The sequence below is a fragment of the Acinonyx jubatus genome, chromosome C1, assembly GCF_027475565.1.
Source record: "Acinonyx jubatus isolate Ajub_Pintada_27869175 chromosome C1, VMU_Ajub_asm_v1.0, whole genome shotgun sequence".
NCBI lineage: Eukaryota > Metazoa > Chordata > Mammalia > Carnivora > Felidae > Acinonyx > Acinonyx jubatus.
Window position 1 is genome coordinate 119,749,415 of NC_069381.1, and position 22,662 is coordinate 119,772,076.

Sequence of the window (22,662 nt, forward strand, 5' to 3'; positions counted from 1 at the left end):
CCCTCTTTCCCTCTCTCTCTCTCTCTCTCTCAAAAAAAAAAGGAAAAAAAGAGAAAAAATGTTTATTAACATGCATACCTCATGTATACATGGGAGATACCCAGTGAAACTGAATAACTCCTTAAAAATGGCCCAAGCCACCACCTTAAATACCATCTTTAGCCAAAGGCAAAAGAAAGATGTTGAGCGTGGGGTGCCTGGGTGGCTCAGTCAGTTAAGCACAGGACTTTTGATTTTGGCTCAGGTCATGATCTCATGGTTCAGTTCCTGAGATTGAGCCCCACATCAGGCTCTGGACTGATAGCACCGAGCTTGCCTTGCATTCTCTGTTTCTCTTTCTCTCTCTCTCTCTCTCTCTCTCTCTCTCTCTCTCTCTCTCTCTCATCTACCCCCCACACTCATGCACTTTTTCTCACTCTCTTTTAAAATAAATAAACATTAAAAAAGAAAAAGAAAGAAAGATGTTGGAGGGAGCTGTTATGGGAGGTTACGAGGAAAGAACTATAAACAAGGATAAGGTTGGTTAGGCAGATTTAAGTCTGATTTGCAGTCAGTGCCTTCTGTTAATAAGGGTTTCTTTATGGTTTAGAGTCAATCTTCTCATCCTGGTTCAGGGAGGGAGACACAAACGGAGATTTCCTTTATAAATGTAAATGTCTCTTACAAAAGAGTAACTTCTGTTTCCAAAGCTTCTCCTGTGTCTGCTGTTTTTTAAAAGAATCAGCTCAAAATAATCCTTATGCCAAAGAGGCATTTTCTGGGATGGCATATTCTCCCCTTCAGAAATATGCAGGGATGGGATGAGTTCTGCAAAGCAAGTAAGTAAGTAACTATTATAGAGCAAAAGTGTAGAAAACCCCTAAAAGTTCTGTCCTTAAAGGGAGCTTTTCCAGCATATTGTTCCTTGTTCTTGATTAGGGAGGTAAGACCAAGATGTTGCAACCCAAGAGGTTTCAAGTATGTCCCATGGGGCAACACTGTTTCCACAGTGAAACAGTTGATGCACACCTCTGTTGATAACTTTTCTGGTTCTAGTTCCACAATGGAATTACAGCAGACTTTCAATTGATAATAATTTGGTTGCTTATATAACCTGACTACTTTGAGAGAATGGGTGAATATTCCAATCCACAGAACAGCTATACATCACAATTTACTAATATAAATTAATAAATTGGTATTATGCTTTTTGTTTGTTTGTTTTTTACTCCCATTTCACATAAATCTCAGTCTGATTCTCTCCAGGAATTAAATAGAATGGTGTCTTCCAGAGAAGGGGCAGATTCCAGAACAATGCCTTTCAATTTGAAAGTTCATTCAAATCACTTGGAGATCTTGTTAAAATGCCTATTCTAATTCAGTAGATTCCAGGGGATGCCTAGGCTCTTGCTCCACATTTTCAATAACAAGTTCTTACAATATAATAATATAATGAATATCCCTGCCCAAACATCTCCCTAGCTTCAATCAGCATTCCCTACACCAGTGGAGATTTAAACATATATATCAATGTTCTCGAAAACAGTTCAATCTGTGGAGAATGGGCTGTAGGGTTTTCCGTGTGATTCTAAAGTGAAACCAGGGCTGTAAATCATTGTTGCTGCCCAAAGAGTTACATTTTACCACTTTTTACATGAAAATTTGAGATTAATGAAGCTAAATACTCTTTAAGACTTAATGATAGTGAAAGTTGTTAAATAAAATTCTCTCTATAGCATTCAAAAACCTAACCCCAAAATACTACTTTAATTTGATTTATTTCAACAAAATAACTTCTATTTTTAAAAGAAAAATAGACACTGGGAGGCGTTAGAATAAATTAAATTTTAATTGCTCACCTTCCTCTCTGCCATTTTATATTTATTCACTGAATGCAAGAATAGATCATGAAAGAGTTCTGCGAAAATACATTCTGGAAGAGGGTGGAAATCAGATATAAGTTCTAGCCGGATACAGTATTATAACTTTAATTATCAGAACAACTATCTATCAGGAAGATGCCAGAAAATGTGGGTCATCATATTGATTTAATCAAATAGGGGGCGTTTTTTATTTGCTATAGATCAAAAGTAGTTAATACTTAGGCTGTTCTGTTCAGTTGTGCTGTCTGTCATTTCATTGGTTTCTCAGTTACCGTATTTTTCCATTCGTTGTTATGTCCTTTCCATTTGCAAAGCATTTTAGCATTAGAATCTATCTTTTATAAGTTGTTGTCCAGTGCATTTAAAGTATAGAAATGTTTCCTGAGATTTTTTTTTTTTATCTTAAAAAAGATATACCCATAGTGGAAGAAACTGAATCTAATAGGTAGATGGACTTAGAGGAGCAGGCAGTGGAGTCTGTAATACCATTTTACTGAGGACTAACATTTTCATGTGCCTTGTGTATTAAGATAATCATTGAGTTTTTTTAGTATTCCCGACAGAGTTCATGAATAGTCAAAAAGATATACTGATAGAATTAAAAAAAAAGATATTTCCTGGGGCACCTGGATGGCTCAGTCAGTTAAGCATCTGACTTCAGCCCAGGTCATGATCTCAGGACTCTTGGGTTGGAGACCTGAATCAGACTCTGTGCTGATAGCTCAGAGCCTGGAGCCTGCTTGGGATTCTGTGTGTGTCTCTCTCTCTCTCTCTCTCTCTCTCTCGCTCTCGCTCTCTGCCCCTCCCCCACTTGTGCTTGCTCCTTGCTCTCTCAAAAATAAAGAATAAAAAAATTAACAACAAAAAAGATATTTCCTATCCTTAGATTCGTGATTCTTTGTAAACCACATATCACTTATAGTACACAATGAATTAATTTGAAATAAAAATACTGTACGTTAGGAGTAACAGTTTATTGAAGTTTTATTTTGCATTAAATCTTAATTTGTTTAATGTGATCACAAATTTTATCACAATTTTTACAATTCTGCCTTGATTGTTTCCTTCATATTCTATATATTAAAAGCTTCAACCTTTTAGAAGTGACTCCATGTTAGTAACAAGACCTATCCCAATGGAGAATATTTTATAGCTTTAAATAATTACCTCCCTAAGTAAAGTTTTAACAAGTTTCCATATTCCTGTGTTTATACTTTTCTTTTTCTTTCTTTATATATTTTTTTTTCGTTTCTAGATATCTGTGTTTCTTGCGTCCTCAAATTTCCCTGACTTAGATCAAACATGATTTCCTAGTGAAATCTTTCCTGTCTTATCAATGAAAATTGCTACCTTATCTTTATCTTGGGCCACCTATCTGCCTCTCTGCTTTATTTTTCTGAATTGTCCTATCATTAACTGACATTTCATATATTGTACTAAGTTGTCTTTTATTTATCTTTACTCATTGAACTAGAAATTCAAGAAAGCTTGTTTGTTTTTGTGACTGCCGTATGTCCAGCACATTCAGACATACTAGGCACATAGTACACACTTCATACATGTTTATGGAATGAATTAATTTTATTCCCCATTGATGTAACCTGGTAATCATAGCAATATCCATTCTATGTATCATGTTTATAGGTTTTGAATTTTGCCATCCATTTTCAATTCATATAGTTAGTCTTTTCCTTTTTTTTTAACATATAAGTGAGAAATTTTTTTCTAGAAGTTTTCTTACCATTAACATTTAGATATAATTTCTTGATAGAATGAACATTAAAATTATGACACATTATGTAAGGTTAGGTTAGGTTCTGGGGATAGCCACCTATTGGCACTGGTGGGAAAAACCTGAGGAACTAATGCAAAGGGATTTTATGACTCAAATGAAAGGAAGACTGCTGAAAGTTAATAAGCTAGACATTCAACTCAATAATTTAAGAACAAAATAGATTTAAATAGTAGAAGAAAGAAAATAATGATGGTAAGGGCAGAAATTAGGGAAATCGAATACAAAGATGAGAACAGCTAAGCTAAAATATGGTTCATTAAAAAAGGAGGTGGGATGGGGGATGGAAGGGAGTCAAGCAGGGAGAAAAGAGCAAGTAAGAGAGAGAGTGCATGCAACCTAAGACAAGCAAAGGCAGAAAGGCACTAATAAACCAAACTGGGAGTCAAATGAGACCTTATCACCACAGTGAAATGATTAAACGTATAGTAAGACAGTATATACTATGCTTTAAAAATAGTCTTTAAACATATATGAAATGGAAACTATTAAAAGTACTAAAACTGACTTCAGAAGAAATGGAAAAATCTTGATAGTCTTGTATTGATTAAATCAATTTAAATATTAATTAAAATTTTCCAACAGAGAAAGAAACAGCCCCAGATATGTTTACAATATAATTCCAGAAAACCAAGATGATTAGACCCCAGCCAATTTTATGAGTTTAGGATTGTTTTATTTGATATGGAAACAAAACAAGTACATTCCAAGAAAAAAAATTACAAGACTTAAGAGTCTTGAAGCTAACAATGTTCCTTTGTAGGCTCAGAAAGCCACCTTCTAAATTATAATTCAGTCACAGATAAGCATATTTGGTTAATTGGAAATGGAACATTTTTTTCCATTTAAAATCTAATTATATTTCTTTGTTTATATCTTGTCAGTCTTTCATAGATTTAGACTGTCAATTACCCTGAGGTTCATCAGCCCCCTAATAAAATGATAAATACAGGATTTTAAACTTCTAAATCTGAGGCCTAGAGCTTTATTTCTTCCTGTTTATAGACTAGCACTCAGCTTTCTAGTTAATATGAAGGACTTTCTAAGGTCTGTGCCAAGACTTCCTTTTGGTTTTGTCACTTTTCATTCCTTTATATGAGCCTTAATTATAGTCAATTATTTTATTTCATGTTCTTTGAACATTTACATGAGAACCTTCTCCTTGTCCTCTACTTGCTGAATGACTTTCACTATCCAATTTATGTTCGACTTTTTCTGTAAGGCATTTTACAACCTTTTGAATCTAAATTTCCATAAGTCCTTTGTAAATTATTACATATCTCAGGACCATTAAAGAGTAAAATGTTGTCAATTTTATGCGCTGTGTATGTGGTAACAAACACCTAATATAGTATTACCAACTTAACCACTTTTAGGTGCACAGTTCAGTAGTGTGTAGTGTATTGTGTCTTGTCTAGTGTCTGTATTGTGAAACAAATCTCTACAACTTTTTCATTTTCCAAATCTGAGATCCCATTACCTATTAAGCAACAAACTTTATTTTTCCCTCTCCACCTAGCCCTTGGTAATCACCATTCCACTCTCTGTCTTCATGAAATTGACTACTCTAGATATTTTATGTAAGTGGGACCACACAGTATTTGTCGCTCTATGACTGGTTCACTTCACTGAGCACAGTGTCCTCAAGGTTCATCCATGCTCTCACATGTGATAAGTCTTCACTGTGTGCACTTGTTAACTTGTTGAGAGTTTCCATGTCTTTGGAATGATCACTTTCTTAGACATTTCCATTATTTTGCTAATATCTTTCTTAGTAATGATGGGGGGGGTGTCGCCTGGGTGACTCAGTTCGTTAAGCGCCCAACTTTGGCTGAGGTAATGAATTCACGGGTTCATGCTTTTCCAGCCCCGCATTGACCTCTGTGCTGACAGCATGGAGTGTGGAGCCTGATTCAGATTCTGTGTCACCCTCGCTCTCTGCCCCTCCCCCACTCATGCTCTGTCTCTCTCTCTCAAAAATAAAATCAATATTAAATAATGTATAGGGGTAGGTTTTCATTTATTTATTTGTACTTGTGTCAGAGAAGCATTGTCCCTGTCAATCTCTTGAATATTGTGAAGGGCAAGAATACAATAAAGCAAAGACATGGTACACTGCAGGTATCTGAAGTCAGGGGAGAGTGGTGGTGGTTTGGGCTGATTTACAATTTATTCATTTGTTAAATAGCTTTCCATATACCTATTTGTCAGTGAATACCACAAAAATTTACGCCCAGTGAAACTGTCGGTTATTCTGGTCCTGTATCTCTGAGTTCACTTATGGATAGTAAAACTTGTTTTATATTTAAATCCATGAACACCAATAATTTTCTTTGTCTCCAAACTAAAATAGTACTAGACCTCCTTCCTTTCATTTTAGTACCTGTATAGTGTCTAGCCTAGTGATATGCATAAACTAGGTGCTCAGTATCTATGTGGAGTCTCTATCCACACTGTGAAAATGATATTGGACCTGACGTAAAATTACTGCAATGAGAAGTAAATATCACGCAGAAAACACCACAAAGACCTAATTATGAATATTGGTCCTCTTTCAGTTTCTGAGCCATGTACGTCATCCTTAAGGCTGTGGTACTTGATCCTTCTATAGAGAAAACCCTGCCTCAAGAGATTGGTACAATTGGCTCCCTTTTGTTATTCAGGTATCAGCCTAAATATCACTTAATCCAAGGGGCCTTACTTGACCCCTTAATCTAAGAACATTAGCCCTTTCTAGAGTTAACTTGTGTCCACTTTTTTTGTTTTTTGGTTTCCTTGTAAGACTTCATGCTATATGAAACCATGTTTTGCATTTATGTGTTTATCAAGTTCTTCTTCCTAGAAGATCTGCTTTACAAAAACAGATTTTGTTGTTATTGTTGTTTAGTTGCTGCTCTACTTATAATACCAGCACCAATTGGATTATAGATAATTGCTGGATTAATAAATGACTGAATGTATATAGTATTATAATATTACATTTTAAAGAATGGTACAGAGAGATTATAGTAAAATGGGGAAATTATATATGCACACATACAAACACATGTATATACCTATATGTATAATACACATATGTAAATCTGTGTGCTTATATACATATGCATAACATTTCTATTTACCTTTCCAAAAATGCTCAATCTTTTGGAATCAATGTATGGCTGTTTCAGTAGAAATCTGCAATGAGGAAAAAAAAAAACATTATATTTTCTTGAGTTAAACACGCATGGGAATTCATTTTTGGCACCCACACACATGCAAATGTACAAAACCCAGAAGTCAAACCAGAAATACTTTAGTGGTTGGAGCTTTATCTTGCTACTCTAAGTGATGGTCCAGTTGTTTGGTCATCACCTGGTAGGAAGATACAAATGCCGAATTGGGGACCCCATTTCAGGCCTGCAGATCTACATTTTGACAATATCCCAGCCAGTTTCTGTGTACTGGTTTAAAGAACCTACTAGTTTTCTAGGTCACTCCTGCCAGCGAGGGAATGGTGTCTGTGAAAGTTCAAGAATTATAGTTAACTGGGAAATAATAGACTTTGTAGGTTATTGTAAATAAATACTAGAGTGGTTTAATTAAGGTTGCTCTAATTTTTATAAATCTAAAGTGAATTTTAATTCCAAGGAGGCGGAAGTTCGATAATTGTTTTATTACCTGTGATGAGTGAAAAGTACTTGAAGAAATGAATGCAAGTCTATATGACTAACTCAGAAAATTGTCTATTCACTAAAGTACAGATTGCTGTACTAAAGTACATGATTCAGAGGTAATGTATCATATACCTAGCTTCTGTCATTAAAGGAAAAACAGTAGGAAAATGCGGACCCACTTACTTCACAGCTGCTATTTGGTCCTTTACTTCCACTGAACCTAACCTTCGATGAATCTCCTGCAGAATTTTCAGGCCCTGGAATCCACTTCCTCTGCCATCAAATCGTGCCGTGATAACATTATCTGTGTCAACAAGTACTGAATCCCAGTCAATGTGGAACTTATCTGTAACCAGCTGGCCTCCTGGTTCTTCATCCCTGTAAATACCAACACATTGGACCAAAACAGGAGCAATTGACCATGTGGTAGAAATTTTAGCTTTCGCACTTACTATTTCAAAATTTTGGAAAAGACCCAGGTTGCCTATTAAAATTTCTGTTAATCCTTGATAAGAAGCCTGAAAGTATCTGTTAATCCTTGATAAGAAACCTGAAAGTATAATGCCATTTTCCTTTGTAAAACTTCAAATGAAAAGTTCTCTAATGCACTGAAAACATGAAACACGATTTAAAACTGTTCATACGAGATTATTGTAACTCATTTTTCAAATGAGAGAAAGGAAGAAAAATACATTAACTTTCCATAAGCATTTCTAAAGAACAATGATCAAGTTGACATACGGGCCCTACTTTATTGGATTTCTTCCAGATAGTGTGTTTTATAAATGTCTTGGAGATGGTGTACAAAGGCTAAAGGATCTGTTAGCAGAACCAGTTATGGAGACTTAATAATAGTTTAACAAGCATTAAAAAGACAACGGACCCAAAATGAAGTCACTTATATTAAATTCCAAAACTTAATAAAGCCTAACCTAATTGCACTTCTAGCCTCTCCCAGAACTGGAATTTTAAACCAATGAAAATCAGGAATTTCCTGTTCAGTATTATGAAGTAATCTACATGTTATGACCCCTCCCATAGCCCCCATCTTCCCCTTAATGGAAGGTGACCTAGGCTGAAACAATCTTTTGTGTTCTTTTGCCAAAACCCTTCTTGTCCCACCCCATTTCTGCCTATAAAATCCTTCCATTTTGTATAGGTCCTTGGGGATTCTATTTGCTAGACGGGATGCTACCCAAATCAGGAATCCTGAATAAAGCCAACTAGATCTTTAAACTACTCAGTTGAATTTTGTTTCTTGACACAATAAATGGACAATCCTAAAGACTTTCTGACTCAAATAGAAATACTACATTAATATACCCTGAATTTGTTTTTGTGGTAGAATTCTCACTAAGGAGAAATTAAGCATACATTGAGGAAATATGGTTTTTCATCACTAAAGTTAACTAGAAAAGAGAGACACAGACGTTTGAAAAATTTGAAAACTAGAAGTAAAGAAGGACACACAAGTTACAAAGCATGAACATTGTCTGGCAGGAAAAAGTGGTACAACTTTAAAATGTCCAATTACAGTGGTACTTATTATTTTACTTTCTAGAATATAGAAAAGGGAAAAAAAAAGCAGAATCTCATAAAATCACAGATAATCTAGGTCCAAACATAGTTATAGTTCAAACATTCATTTGTCCATGTGATAGATTTAAAGAGCATCAACATCTAATTTTCTGAGAACATCTCCAATTTTAGTTGAGCTGTGTACCAGAAATCTTTACCCTATTCACGCTTGTAAGGATACCAATCTTTTGACTTCTTGTTTATATAAATATGTTGCTTAGAAGTACCAGTATATACCAATACATAAATTAACCCCCATCAACAAGCTTCTAGGTTATCAAATTTGCTAAGGAAAATAACTTCTGGGCAGCAAAAAGAACTGAACAGATACAGGGGCCATGTGAGATCAGTGAGTTAGGTAAAGGAGGAGGTAGGAAATAGGAAAAAAAAAACATAGGACAATTAAAATTTACTAAATGCTTTTATAGTCTAAATTTTGTCTCTGAAAATCTACCTGTTGAATCTCTAACACCTACTGTCTCAGAATATAACTGTATTTGGAGATAGTGCCTTTCTAGTGGTGACTCAGTTGAAATGAGGACATTAAGGTTGGCCCTAATCCATCTGACTAGTATCCTTATAAGAGAAAACTAGTATACAATAGAGACCCTAGGGACATGAACCAGGCAGAAGAAAGACTCTGTGAAGAGACACAAGAGGGAAACCAACTGCAAGCCAAGGAGAGAGGTCTCAGAAGGAATAAAATCTTCTGACACCTTGACTTTAGACTTATATTGTCCAGAACTGTGATAAAATAAATTTTTATTGTTTAGCATACCCAGCCCTATTAAAGTAATAAAAATGTCTTCTGTGGTTTAAGTACTTGAGATCCATTATTTTACTTACTATACACTACCAGAATTTATTTAACCTTTCTGGGGATGAAGTTGTCTTTTGCATGGCTTATTTCCTGCATTATTTCTCCTATACTGTAAATAAACTGTGCCATGAAAGTGTTTAATCATGATCTCCCACCATTCCCCCCAAGTCACATAATTAATGGTGATCCTGTGAGCCAAATCTAGATCTGTTTGGTCTTTCCACGGTGTCTTCAATCTTTTAACTCTTCTTGTGATTTTATTTTTAATTTAATTTAGTTTTTACAGCATTAGCTCTTGATCAGTTTATTAGGAATTTTTACTACACATACCCATGTGCTTGTTCTAATTGCTAGAGTTCTAATTGCCTAGTTCAGGACAAAGTGCAGAATTGCTAGTTTTTCCAGATTCCCAGGTGATACTAATATAACTTGTCTATCCATTGAGAAGTACCATGAATCATTATGCCTAGCACAGTTTGTGGTACCTGAACACAGAAAAGGCTGTTTACCTAGATTTTTTCAGGGAAAGTATACTCATGTGAAGTTTAAAATGGAAGGACTTTTAAAAAGCCTTTAGTTTATGAGGGCTGATGGGGGGTGGGAGGGAGAGGAGGGTGGGTGATGGGTATTGAGGGCACCTGTTGGGATGAGCACTGGGTGTTGTATGGAAACCAATTTGACAATAAATTTCATATATTTAAAAAAAAATAATAAAATGGAGAACATTTACACAAAAAAAGAAAATTTAAAAAAAATGAAAAGCCTTTAGTTTAAATAAAGGGACTATATTTTGAAGCTTGGGGATTTATTGCAAATATTGGAAAGCAAAACATGATTCACTTCAATGATTAACTTCAATTTTTTTTTTATTTTTTTTAACGTTTATTTATTTTTGAGACAGAGAGAGACAGAGCATGAACGGGGGAGGGCCAGAGAGAGAGGGAGACACAGAATCTGAAACAGGCTCCAGGCTCTGAGCTGTCAGCACAGAGCCCGATGCGGGGCCCGAACTCACGGGCCGCGAGATCATGACCTGAGCCGAAGTCGGACGCTTAACCGACTGAGCCACCCAGGCGCCCCTTAACTTCAATTTTTAAACTTAGTAAAAATATGACCAGATGGTCATCCTTTACTCTGAATGTTGATAGGCAAGACGCTAAGTCTCAAAGACTCTTTGTGTCCTTGTCTTTAATACTGGCAAAATACTGGCTTCCTTGTCTCAAAGAGTTTCGTGTGCATTAAATGGCATAATGTATTTGAAATATTTTACAAAATATAGTAAGAAATGTAAAACAATGTTTAGATTTATCACACAGTAGAAACCTGTTGCTTTTCTGTTTGTGAGCAGTTTTGCTTATATTGGGCATATTTCCTTGCAGTTAAAAAACCAAAAAAAAAAAAAAAACCCAAAAAATTATATAAAGGCTTTGGGCCAGTTGTGCAGAAATCAAACTGGGCAGTATCTGTGGATAAAGGTAATGTGTCATGTCATATGACGTATTATGTCAGATGGACCAATGATACCTAAAGACTTCTAAGAAAATATAAAACTGTAATGAACAGACCCTTTGGAGTGAGATCACACTGTAAAATGTTTTGTTGATATGTAAGATAAAAGTTTTCCAATTTATATATGAACCCCATTGCATTGTTCACAGCAGTTTAATGAGTTGAGTTCAAAGCTAATGTAAGTATAGACAAAATGTTAATCATAGACATTTTATGGCAGGCAAATTATCTTAAGATACAGTTTAAAATAAGGCACATTTTTCAAACTTAATGATTAATAAATGTTTGTAGATTTTTATAAACAAAAACCTTTAATCCCTTAAAGTTTGCAATACCCAATGAAAAAATACAATTCCACTCCTTTGGTATTTTCTCTTAATTGCCATGTTTAACTTCAACATTGTCTTTACAGTTTTTCAGTGTTAGAATACAAAATGATATCAATACATTACCAAAGATCTTAACACATTTCTCCATCTAGTTGGGTTTATTGTTTGTTCTTTTTGGTGTATGTTACAAGCATATCTATTTCAAGATGAGTTATCAAAGAATATGAATTATGCTAAGCATTGTCCTTATAAGGAAAAAGCCAGACAATTGCAGGAACGGGGTGGAGATTCTTCACGAAGTGTTGAGCAAGAAATACTAGATTATTTTTCTGCAAATGAAGGCAAAAAATACTGCTTATTCGGTGAGATAGAAATAGTAAGACATGTGGCAGTGAGAATGACCACAAAGAAGTACTCCAAATCACCCACCGATAAGAGGGGGCCACGACTCATGTATTTTGGTCGTGTGGAATTGGTGAGCTCCAGTTTATTTTGTTCCCTTTTGTCTTTCTCTGAGTGTCATCTTCATCTTTGTAAAATTTTTTAAGATGTAAGTGTTTATATATAATTTTTAAAAATCTCAATTCTAGTATAGTTAACATATGGTATTGTATTAGGTTCAGGTCATCTTCCTGCACTATTTTGTTTTACTCTCTGTCTCTGAAAACTCTGGGGACCCATAGAAAGGAGGGTGTTTCAAGGCTGAGAGTGGAACAATTTTGTTCAAAAGCTGTGGTAAAAGAACAATTACATCTGTTTTAAGCAGTGGAAGGATCACAACATTTATTTCCTAACACAGGTAGAAAAATAAAATTAATACTAAGCTTTTCTTAGAGGTTAAGTTCTTGGGAGACAGGCTCCTCATTTATTTCAATACCTTCAACACTACACGTGCCTGAATGGATGAAGAGTTCAAGATATGGGCATATAGTAAAATATAGAAAGGAAGATGAGTTTTATACATGATATTTAACAGACCTTTGAAATGACAAAACAATCTTTATGACCTAACAGAATACCTATACCAAACCTGAATTAAAGTGTGAAGAACAACCAAATTGTTCAGACTGCAATGTTTTTTCAAGTTCACAAAGTGCTACTTAAATTCATGTACGGAGCTTGAATTTATGTTCAGAAAACATAGATTTTGGTCCTGACTTTGTTAGGAAGTGCTGAGTTTCCCTGAGTAATTATATTCTGTTTTTATTTTTATTGTTCTTGTTTGTAAAATACTATGTTGTAAATAGTTAAGATTATATACAGTACATTTTTAAAAGCCTTTCCCTAACAGTAAAACTAAGGTTATAATAAATGGAAGGGAAATATATTTTTTTAAGGTGGGGAAGGGGAGAGGGAGAGGGACAATCTTAAGCAGTCTCCACACTCAGCGCAGAGCCAGACATGGGGCTCGATCCCATGACCCTGGGTTCATGACCTGAACCGAAATCAAGTTGGATGCCCAACTGAATGTGCCACTCAGGTGCCCGAAGAAAATATTTTCTAATGAGTACTCTTTACTTGACTGATCTATTGCGTGGCAGAATTTGTTTTCCTACATGGCAGAATTTTAAAGCTGCTATACTGATAGCTGTGTATCTGTCCAGTGGGATGTGAAAGGAGGAGACATAGAATTGCTTAGTCACCTCGGTTCTTTCCTCTTTCTGGGCCTAGAATAGATAGATTTCAGCTGCATGAAAGCTAGATGAAAGCTAGAATCATTGACAACTAAGTGTTGCAATTTTATTTTAGATAGGATAGACTTAAAACGTGTGAAAGGAAGGGAAAAGAATACAATGGAAGGTGAGCTTAGGGAAAACAAAAATGAAACTGATGCCACAAAGAGCCATTGCCACACTAAATTTTTAAGGAAAATTAATTGTCAACCCTTCTGATTTTGTCTTTAGGAGATCCTTCATTTCATAATTGGTGAGATTTACAGTACATTAGCCTTAAACAATATTTTCTTTGCCTTAATATGAATTTTACTAAATAGAAGTTTATAGTTAGGGATGATTTAGTTGTAACATATATGAAGTTTGACCTCTTTGAAATTTTTTTTTAATGTTTATTCATTTTTGAGACAGAGAGAGACAGAGCATGAATGGGGGAAAGTCAGAGAGAGAGAGGGAGACACAGAATTTGAAACAAGCTCCAGGCTCTGAGCTGTCAGCACAGAGCCTGAAGCGGGGCTCGAACTCACAGACCACGAGATCATGACCTGGGCCGAAGTCGGACGCCCAACCGACTGAGCCACCTAGGCGCCCCGAAGTTTGACCTCTTTGAAGCAATACATACATACATATGTATGTGGGCTAAAGGCCTCTTGGCCGATTCCTTCTATTTCTTATTTTATGATCCTTAGATTTCTTCTCATGGATGGATTGTCCTATCTGCAGAACGGCAGAATGAGTTTTGTTGTATATTTACTATATCATATGAGAATTATTATTTTTGCCTGTCAGAGAACTGTTTCTTGTCCACATGTCCCTCTTCTTCCATTAGGAGTATTATTAATATCTGTAAATTTCTGATCTGTGGTTTGTTTATAATACAATTTTGGCTGAATATCATAACTAGTTCTGCTGTCATGCTGACAGCAGAGAGCCCAATGTGGAGCTCAAACTCACGAACCACAAGATCATGACCTGAGTCGGATGCTTAACCAACTGAGCCACCCAGGCACCCCATGATATGGTCCAGGTTATTTAGGCCTCTACTTAGACCCTTTCTTACACTGGCAAAGCCGGTGTTTCTGGTGGTAGTAATGATAAAGCCTAGTTGAGAATACATACAAAATTAGGCTTATCAACCAAATACTCAAATTGTATTACTCTTCAACACTTGTGTTCATATACTTGCATTCATAGATCCTGTTCACATTAAACCTTTTAGAAAAACTACCTGCATCAATCCACTGGAATTAGGGATTGCAGGGATGTGGGAGTTCCATCCTGGAAAGAGCACAGGGTGGTATGATGGTAAAACCAAAGTGAGTTGAGCCCAGGTCCAGTGGCTTTAGACAAATTACTTCCCTTCCCTATGCCTAAGTCCCTAAGTTTGCTTATCTTTGGTGTAGAGGATGATAATAAGACTGTCTCCCTAGTAAAATAATGGCAAGGATTAAATGAGAAAAAAAATATATATGCAAACATAGCACAGTGTCTGGTTCTTGATAGATACTAAATATTAATCAACCCAGTTCTGTCCAATGCTATAGGACTTGACCTTTTCATTTTCTGTTTCCCTCTTGGAAGCTGAGCTGCCATATCTGGTGATTCCCTAGGCAATTCTGCGTTGATAATTCCTGAGCCTTTGTTTAACAATAGTCAAGTTTTTCTTATTTTGCTTAGTCTAAGGAACAAATTCAGTTGCATTAAAAATGTTCTACTTTGGGGGCACCTGGGTGGCTCAGTTAGTTAAGCGTCCAGCTCTTGATTTCTGCTCAGGTCAGGATCTACAGGTTGGTGAGATAAAGCCTTGCATTGGGCTCTGCACTGGCAGTGAGGAGCCTCCTTGGGATTCTCAATCTCTCTTTGCCCCTCTCTTGCTCATGTTCTCACTCTTTCTCAAAATAAATAAACTTAAAAACAAACAGAAGTTCTGCTTTTCACAGTGGGTGGGTCTTTCAATTAATTAGAATGAAAGATGTGTATATGTAGACATTTGTGTGTGTGTGTGTGTGTGTGTCTATCTATTTGGTTACTTTCCACACATGGCTATGTGTGTTTGTACTATGTGCATCCCTGTATGTGTAAGTTCTTTCTTTTGCTTCCACAGATGTATAATTTTTCTAGCACCAAAAATAAAAAATAAAAATAAATAAAAACAGAAAAATCTTACCCTGGTATACTTTTCTGGATTATAAAATGTATGCCATAGAAATTAGGTCTTTTTTATTTTTAAGGCATTATTTTTTTTCAGTAAGTTTTCTTCATATTGAAAAAGCTGTTGAGATAAGTAATACTTTTTCTTGATCAGAATTTGGATCTTGAATTTGGGAGGGTATTTTGTGTTAGTAAAATGGGATCTGTTTTTTCATCCTTCCACTACCCTGCTACTCCTTTCTCCCACTTCCTGTTTTTTAAGGTTTGTTTCTTTGTTTGTTTTGAGAGAGAGAGAGAGAGCAAGCATGCACAAATGGGGGAGGGACAGAGAAAGAGAATCCCAAGCAGGCTCCATGCTATCAGTGCCCTCTTCCTAATTTTTAATAAGTAGCCTTTCTCGTATCAGGTTCAATTTCTATTAAAGGTATTCTTCCTTGCTTTGAAAGGAATTTAATCATATTTTGTTCTTTGGTTTCTCTTGATTAAAAGCCACAGATTATATCCTTAGCATGATACAGAAATTGCATAATGATTATCATTAGTGCAATGAAGAAAAAGCAGAATCCAGTTCATTAAATCAAGTTATTTCTATTGTTGTAGGAAGCTGAAAAATGAAAAACTTATCAGAATGCAGGATGAAACACTGAACAGCATGGATATTAATGAACCAGCTATAAAACTCAAAAATGGACTGTTAGTATTATCCACACAAAATTAACCTCAGGATAAACATCTAAGCACATGAAAATATTGGAAAAGAACCAATGGAAAAGGGCCTCAGGGATATCTCACAGATAGAAATTGTGCAATAAAATGAGAGCAAGTTCCAATCTCCTAATCATCTCTGCTGTCAAAGTCTTACTACATTAATTCGTATCCATTGGCCAGTTTCCATTTGGGATAATTTCTAACAAATGGGTGAGGAGGTAGAAAGGAAGGAATTTGCTGATCTTTAGTTTCAATTACTAGGAATGCCTGTATCATCACTGAGGTAAAACAGCATTTGATCCCCTTCCTTGGACCTCTTTAGAGAGGGTCACAGTCAAAAGAAAGTTTAGCACATTGCATAAATGGATCACTCAGAGGAGAATCAACCTCATTCTTTATTTTATATAACTGTTATGTAAATCTCTTATACAGTAGGCCCACTTCACTATCTTTGACATATGAGCAATTACATTCTCAAAAGGAATTTGGAATTCTTAGCTGAAAGAGAATTAAGAATTTAAGGTTTTAAAAGCCTTGAGGTGCCTGGGTGGCTCAGTCAGTTAAGCATCCAACTTCGGCTCGGGTCATGATCTTGTGGTTTGTGAGTTCGAGCCCCACATCAGGCTCTGGGCTGACAGCTCAGAGCCTGGAGCCTGCTTCGGATTCTTTGTTTCCCTCTCTCTCTGACCCTCCCCTGCTCATGTTCTGTCTCTCTCTGTCTCAAAAATAAATAAAACATTTAAAAAATAAATAAAATAAAATAAAATAGGCCTTTTTTTTCCAAGTTCTGACTCTGGGCCTTTTCCCAAATTTATACCATATCTTTTGAAGGTTTTTATCCTTAGAAATTTTAGGGAAAAGTAGTAAAAGTCTGAAAATGTACCTTTTGGTTAAGTGTTCACCTTTTAGTATATGTCTAACATGTGACACATTACCTACCACTTCTGATTATAACATCTGCCCTATTATACTCATTGGACAAAATAAAATAATGTATAAGCATTGTAAACTGCATGATACACAGATGATTTTTTACAAGAATATCCACACGTATGAAGCCATATGTGTATTATACATATGTATACATATCTTTTTATACTTTTAATTCTTTTTTAAATTAATTTATTTTGAGAGAAAGCACAGCAGGGGAAGGGCAGAGAGAGAGGGAGAAAGAGAATCTCAAGAAGGTTCCACACCACCAGCACAGAGCCTAATGTGGTGCTCAAACTCAGGAACCGTGAGATCATGACCTGAGCTGAAACCAAGAGTTGGACGCTTAACTGACTGAGCCACCCAGGCACCCCTTATGCTTTAATTCTTAAAGATGCAGTAGGTTCTGTTCGACGTGTGTTCAGTTGATATGCTGTATTTCATGTGATGGATTAAAAGGGAAATGATGGCGACATAGACATCACTGTGGTTTCTGCACAGCTTTTCCAAAGACATTAATATTTGCAGGTAGTCAGAAACACACTTTCTTAAGATGAAAGGGAAAGCCCTCGCAATATACTAAGACTTCAAGAAAAAATGTGAAACTCAGTAGAAGCACCTTGATTAAGGGCATGTTATGGATGGCATAGTAGCTCTCGAAATCACTGGGTCCCTCTGCATTAGCTATTTGATGACAACTGAGAGTTCTGATTACAGATGTTGCAAAAACAGGGAATAGAATAAATAGTGAATGAAACAGGGCACACCTAGATTTGGTTTGTAATTTTTATAAAAATAGTACAATAAAAAATGGCTGAAAGAGAATGCTCTCAAAGAGGAAGTGCCCATTTCCAGGTTGAATAAAATGGAGTAACTCTATATTTGATTTAACCCTACAAGAATTTTACTAGGAATCTTAACGTCTGAATTGTGGTTTTGTTTACAAAAGTTTAATAGTTTTGAATTTCTTCCCAGTCTCATTTCTCCTAGATACTCTGTAAATGTTAGCATGTGATTTTGTATAATACTTGTTTCTTAGTAATATACGTGTGATGTCATAAAAGAAAAGCCTTTGCTTCTGGCAGAGCTTCTAATCCTCATTGATACTCCTTAATTCTGCTTTGCCTGTATGCTGTATAGTCTTATATGAATGTTTTTATATTTAAGGCAAAAGGGAAGAAGATTTGAGAACCCTCAAATAACATGTCATTGATGTACTCTAACTTGGGGTTTTGTTAGATTGTCAAAGGAGAAAGTTTCTCAGCATCTTTGATTTAAATTTTCAAATACATGTTAAACTAGTAACATACTTAATATTTTCTTCTATTGTGGATTTTAGAAAAAAAATAAATTATTAAACCAGAAAAAGAGAATGATTTAAATATAGGTATATTCTTACATTTATGACCCAGTGTATGACCATCAAAACTTTAGAAACAGTAAATTAGCAAATATTTTTTTTATGAAAAGTGTTTAGGAGCTATACCTTTAAATATACAATATACTTGTATGTTTTCATTGGTATTAGTAATCAATATTGTTCATGTTAAACTATAATTCATGTCATTCATATGAAATCATCAATATCTGTATTAAGAGAAGAGAGCTAACATGGTTACAATAAAAAAGTCATAGAAGTGATTTTTATGTATTTATATAGAGAAAAATCTGTCAACTTAAAAGAATCATAAAAGATAATCTGATAACTGCTGCATTATATACACATTTTCTGTAAACTTAGAATTTCCCCCCCCCGTGGAACCTTCTCGAGATATCAATTTTGAGTTTGTACACTTTTAAATAATACAGAAATTAATGCTGACATTTAAGATGCATTATCTATAGATTATGAAAGAACAAGGTCCAATTTGTTCATAAAAAATATGAAAAGTGATGATCACCCTTTCCCCTTCCATTATCTGGATTAAATGCCACTGTCTTTTCCTAATCATTTCATCTGCATTAAAGTGTGGGAGAATTTTCTATCCACTTAAATGTGGGAAATCTTTAAAAATGAGAAAAATCAGAAACTTACAATTTAAGCTTTGCCCCTTATAAATAATCCTTTTTTTTATTTTTTAAAAATTTTTTTTTAATGTTTATTTATTTTTGAGACAGAGAGAGACAGAGCATGAATGGGGGAGGGTCAGAGAGAGAGGGAGACACAGAATCCGAAGCAGGCTCCAGGCTCTGAGCTGTCAGCACAGAGCCTGACGCGGGGCTTGAACTCACGGACAGCGAGATCATGACCTGAGCCGATGTCAGAGGCTCAACCGACTGAGCCACCCAGGCGCCCCGAAATAATCCCTCTTTGAGGCGAGTACTGACCCTCTTATCCATATGCATTCAATATGTGTTAGTTTCGTAAGAACTTGATAGTGAAGTAGGTCTGTATTTGGCATGAACAAGTGTGAGATCAAAAGATGTTAGAGAACTTGTGGAATAGATGTGCATTTACTCTTGGGAAACCAAACAAACTTACTCCTGGCTATCTTACCCATTCAAAAGTATATGAATCCACAGAAAAATTGGTGGTTATAAACACTTTTCGGAAAGAGAACAATTTTATTAGAATTTGGAATTTTATTAAATAGTCTAGGTGAGAATTTGAACTCTCATGTGGAATATCTAGGAACTTAATCATTATTCCTATAATCATTAACATGATCCTGTTGGAAAAGGTTATAATCTAGAGATTATTATACATTTAAGTGGGAACAACAACAACAACAAAAAAGGTCCTAAGAATTTGGTTGTAGTGAAGTCTCTAATTCTGGTCAGCAGTTTTGATAATTTTCCAAAATCAAATATGCAATGGGCTATGTACCCAGGAAGAATTGAGTAATAAAAAGAGATTATTGATCCAAAAAAGAAATAAATAAAACTTAAGTTCAAACCCTAATTTTGTCCTGCTCCTGATGTTAGAGATAATATACATGATATATTTTAGTCACAGTTCCCTTGTGTTAAAATGAAGACAATGATATTTATCTTTCATGGTTTCAGTAAGCTTTAAAGGTGGTATCTATACATCCTTAAAATGATGTCCTTTATCCAATAAATAATCTGACTAATTTAAGAAGCTCAATAATCAAAAATAAAAGAGAAACAGTGAAAAGATAACATGAAAATCAATCATTATTAAGCATTTTCCAGAAAGACTATTAGAGAAATGAGAAATGGACCTCACATTCTTCTGAGGGGGAAACTACACTGCAAAGAAATTGACTCATTCAAAGGCTGAATTTAAACACATTATAAACCCTCAAATCATTTCTTTCTCCCTTTTTCCCTATCTTGGCTGAATTCATTCCTAATGACTAACTCAGGGTTGACTGATTTCTGTGGTCATTCATTCATTTATTCATTCATTCATTCAATACTTCCTGAACACAGATAAAGCCTGTCACTGTGTTAAGACAAAACCATACAAAAGGAGTTCTTATAAACAAGGAGTTTACAGTTAATAGAGAGGAAATAAAATATTGTAATCTGTTGTGGTTACATGGTACAACAGAGGTGAGCACAGAATATGAGGAAATACATCTTAAAATGTTAAGGAGAACTTTTCCAGTTGTTTAAAAAAAATCAAGGTACTGGAAGACTGTAAAAAACACAAAGGAATGATTGGGAAGCTCCTATTTTGCAGAATAAAATAGTTTTTTGTTGTTTGGTTGTTTTTGTTTGCTTGTTTGTTTTTTAAATATCCAGAGACTGAATCTCTACTAGGGGTAGAGTGCCACATTTCCAGATATGGATCACACAAAGTTCACTCTAGCATCAGAGTGGAAAAGCAACTTAGAGCAGATGGAACAATAAAGTACAGAAAAGGAAGTGTAGGTAGAGAGCAGTGTAGCAGATTAAATTGACTCATCCAGGGGCGCCTAGGTGGCCCAGTTGGTTAAATGTCCAGCTCTTGATTTCAGCTCAGGTCATGATCTCATGGTTCGTTAGTGAGATGGAACCCTGTGTCAGGCTTCACACTGTCAGTGGAATTGGTATTCTTGTTCTGCCTCTCTCTCTGCCCCTTCCCTTGTTCATGCATGTTCTCTCTCTCCCTCCCTCAAATAAACTTAGAAAGAAAGAAAAGAAAATTAAAGAAAAGAAAAAAGAACTGACTCATCCAGACATGGTGTCTGCCTCTGTGGGGCTTCAGAAAGAGTGTGGGCTCTTGGACAACCCCATTGGTTCAAAGATCAAGGCAAGACACTGTGGTCCCATGAGCATGATATTATTCAAAATTATAAACAATATCCATTGTTTGTTGAAAGTGTGTTTATGAAAAAAGCAATGATGTTATCTTGATTGTGGGACATGCATGGCTATATAATTTCACTCACTACATCTGTATCACTTAATTATATCCTGCTATTTAATGGAGTAATTATACAGAACAGAGCTGACAAACAGCTCACTTCCATCTAGATGACCATGTTGCAGTGCTCTGATATGCATAACACTGATTGATGAAACTCTAGATAAAAATGAATCATGCTTTCTAGTTAGAATGGCTTAGTGTGAAAACTAATAGTGATCATGTCATTTGCTTTCTGGACATCATCCATTTATTCACTCAATATGTTTTTGTGGAGTGACTCTTACTCCAAAAGCTAACCACTAGGAGGCATATGGCATGTGTAAAGATTTTTTTATGTTTTCTTAAATTGTTTAAATATTCCATAAACCATTCTATGAATTATTTCTCTCAATATTCACTTCTAGACTGTGGATCTTCCTCCAGAAACCTTGATCCAAAATCTAGTGAGAGTCAGAAAATTCCTAAATAGTGTGTAAAGACATCCTGACAAAAATTAGAGTAAACTAGAAAAGTGACCATATGATTGATATGATTCAAGATATTTGGAGAGACTTTGGACAGAAAGCTGTGGGCTGTAGGAGGGAACACAGATTTGGAATTGTAATAAGATACAGACGGCTGGATAAGGAGGGTGAAAGATAGCTTCAGGAACATAAGACTTGATGGATGGCCATAAATTTATTAGAATTTGAAGGAAAATGGATGGAAGAAGAAACAAAGTCATAGAGGCATTTTGCAAATTAATGTAATTTGTTTCACAGCCACTGCCTCCCAGAGTTAGACCTTTGTCAAGTGTAGCATGGATAAGTTGAACATGAAAGAGTAGAAAATGGAAAGGAATAGTGATTTCTTGGCACTGAACGAAACTCTCCAGATCCATACTGCTTCTCTTCATGGATATAGCAAACAAACAACCTTTCATCTTTAATAATAGTACATCTGTCTGGATTGCTTCCTACCAGGGTCTAGGCATTTAAGTTCATATTTATTTATGTATAAAATAAACGTTTATAACTGTAGGCTATCTCAATCCTTAGTTTTGCACTATTAAAAGAATGACAGATTAGTAAGTTTTTATAGGATTCTTCTATATGTCCCAGGCATTATGGAGACACATTTAACAAATCTAAAAAAGGATTATGTATTTCAAGATGCCTGTGATCTTTTTATCTTCCCACAGCCACTGGCGTAGTTTTTTGCACATAAAGCAGCATGTAAATGTGTTACACTAAATTATGTATATATGAGTAGAAAATAAGAATACTAAAAAAAAATTCAAGATGATAAATGCTGAAATGGATATACATGTATATAGTATAGTTATAAAGATGAATAT

General features: G+C 35.3%; 1 protein-coding gene and 1 long non-coding RNA gene across 4 annotated transcripts in view; one reads left to right on the forward strand and one right to left on the reverse strand.

Annotated features, from left to right (window-relative positions):
• The window catches only part of LOC113598258 (uncharacterized), a 67,833-nt gene that overhangs the window by 18,578 nt on the left and 26,593 nt on the right, over positions 1 to 22,662 (forward strand). The gene's annotated exons all lie outside the window — the stretch shown is intronic.
• The window catches only part of DPP10 (dipeptidyl peptidase like 10), a 635,980-nt gene that overhangs the window by 11,160 nt on the left and 602,158 nt on the right, over positions 1 to 22,662 (reverse strand). For both annotated transcript variants that reach the window (XM_027055933.2, XM_027055935.2), the window contains exons 20-21: positions 7,494 to 7,688; positions 6,777 to 6,831 (exon numbers count right to left, since the gene is read on the reverse strand). In XM_027055933.2, coding sequence (XP_026911734.1) covers positions 6,777 to 6,831; positions 7,494 to 7,688 — 250 coding nt within the window. The remainder of the gene's footprint in view (positions 1 to 6,776; positions 6,832 to 7,493; positions 7,689 to 22,662) is intronic.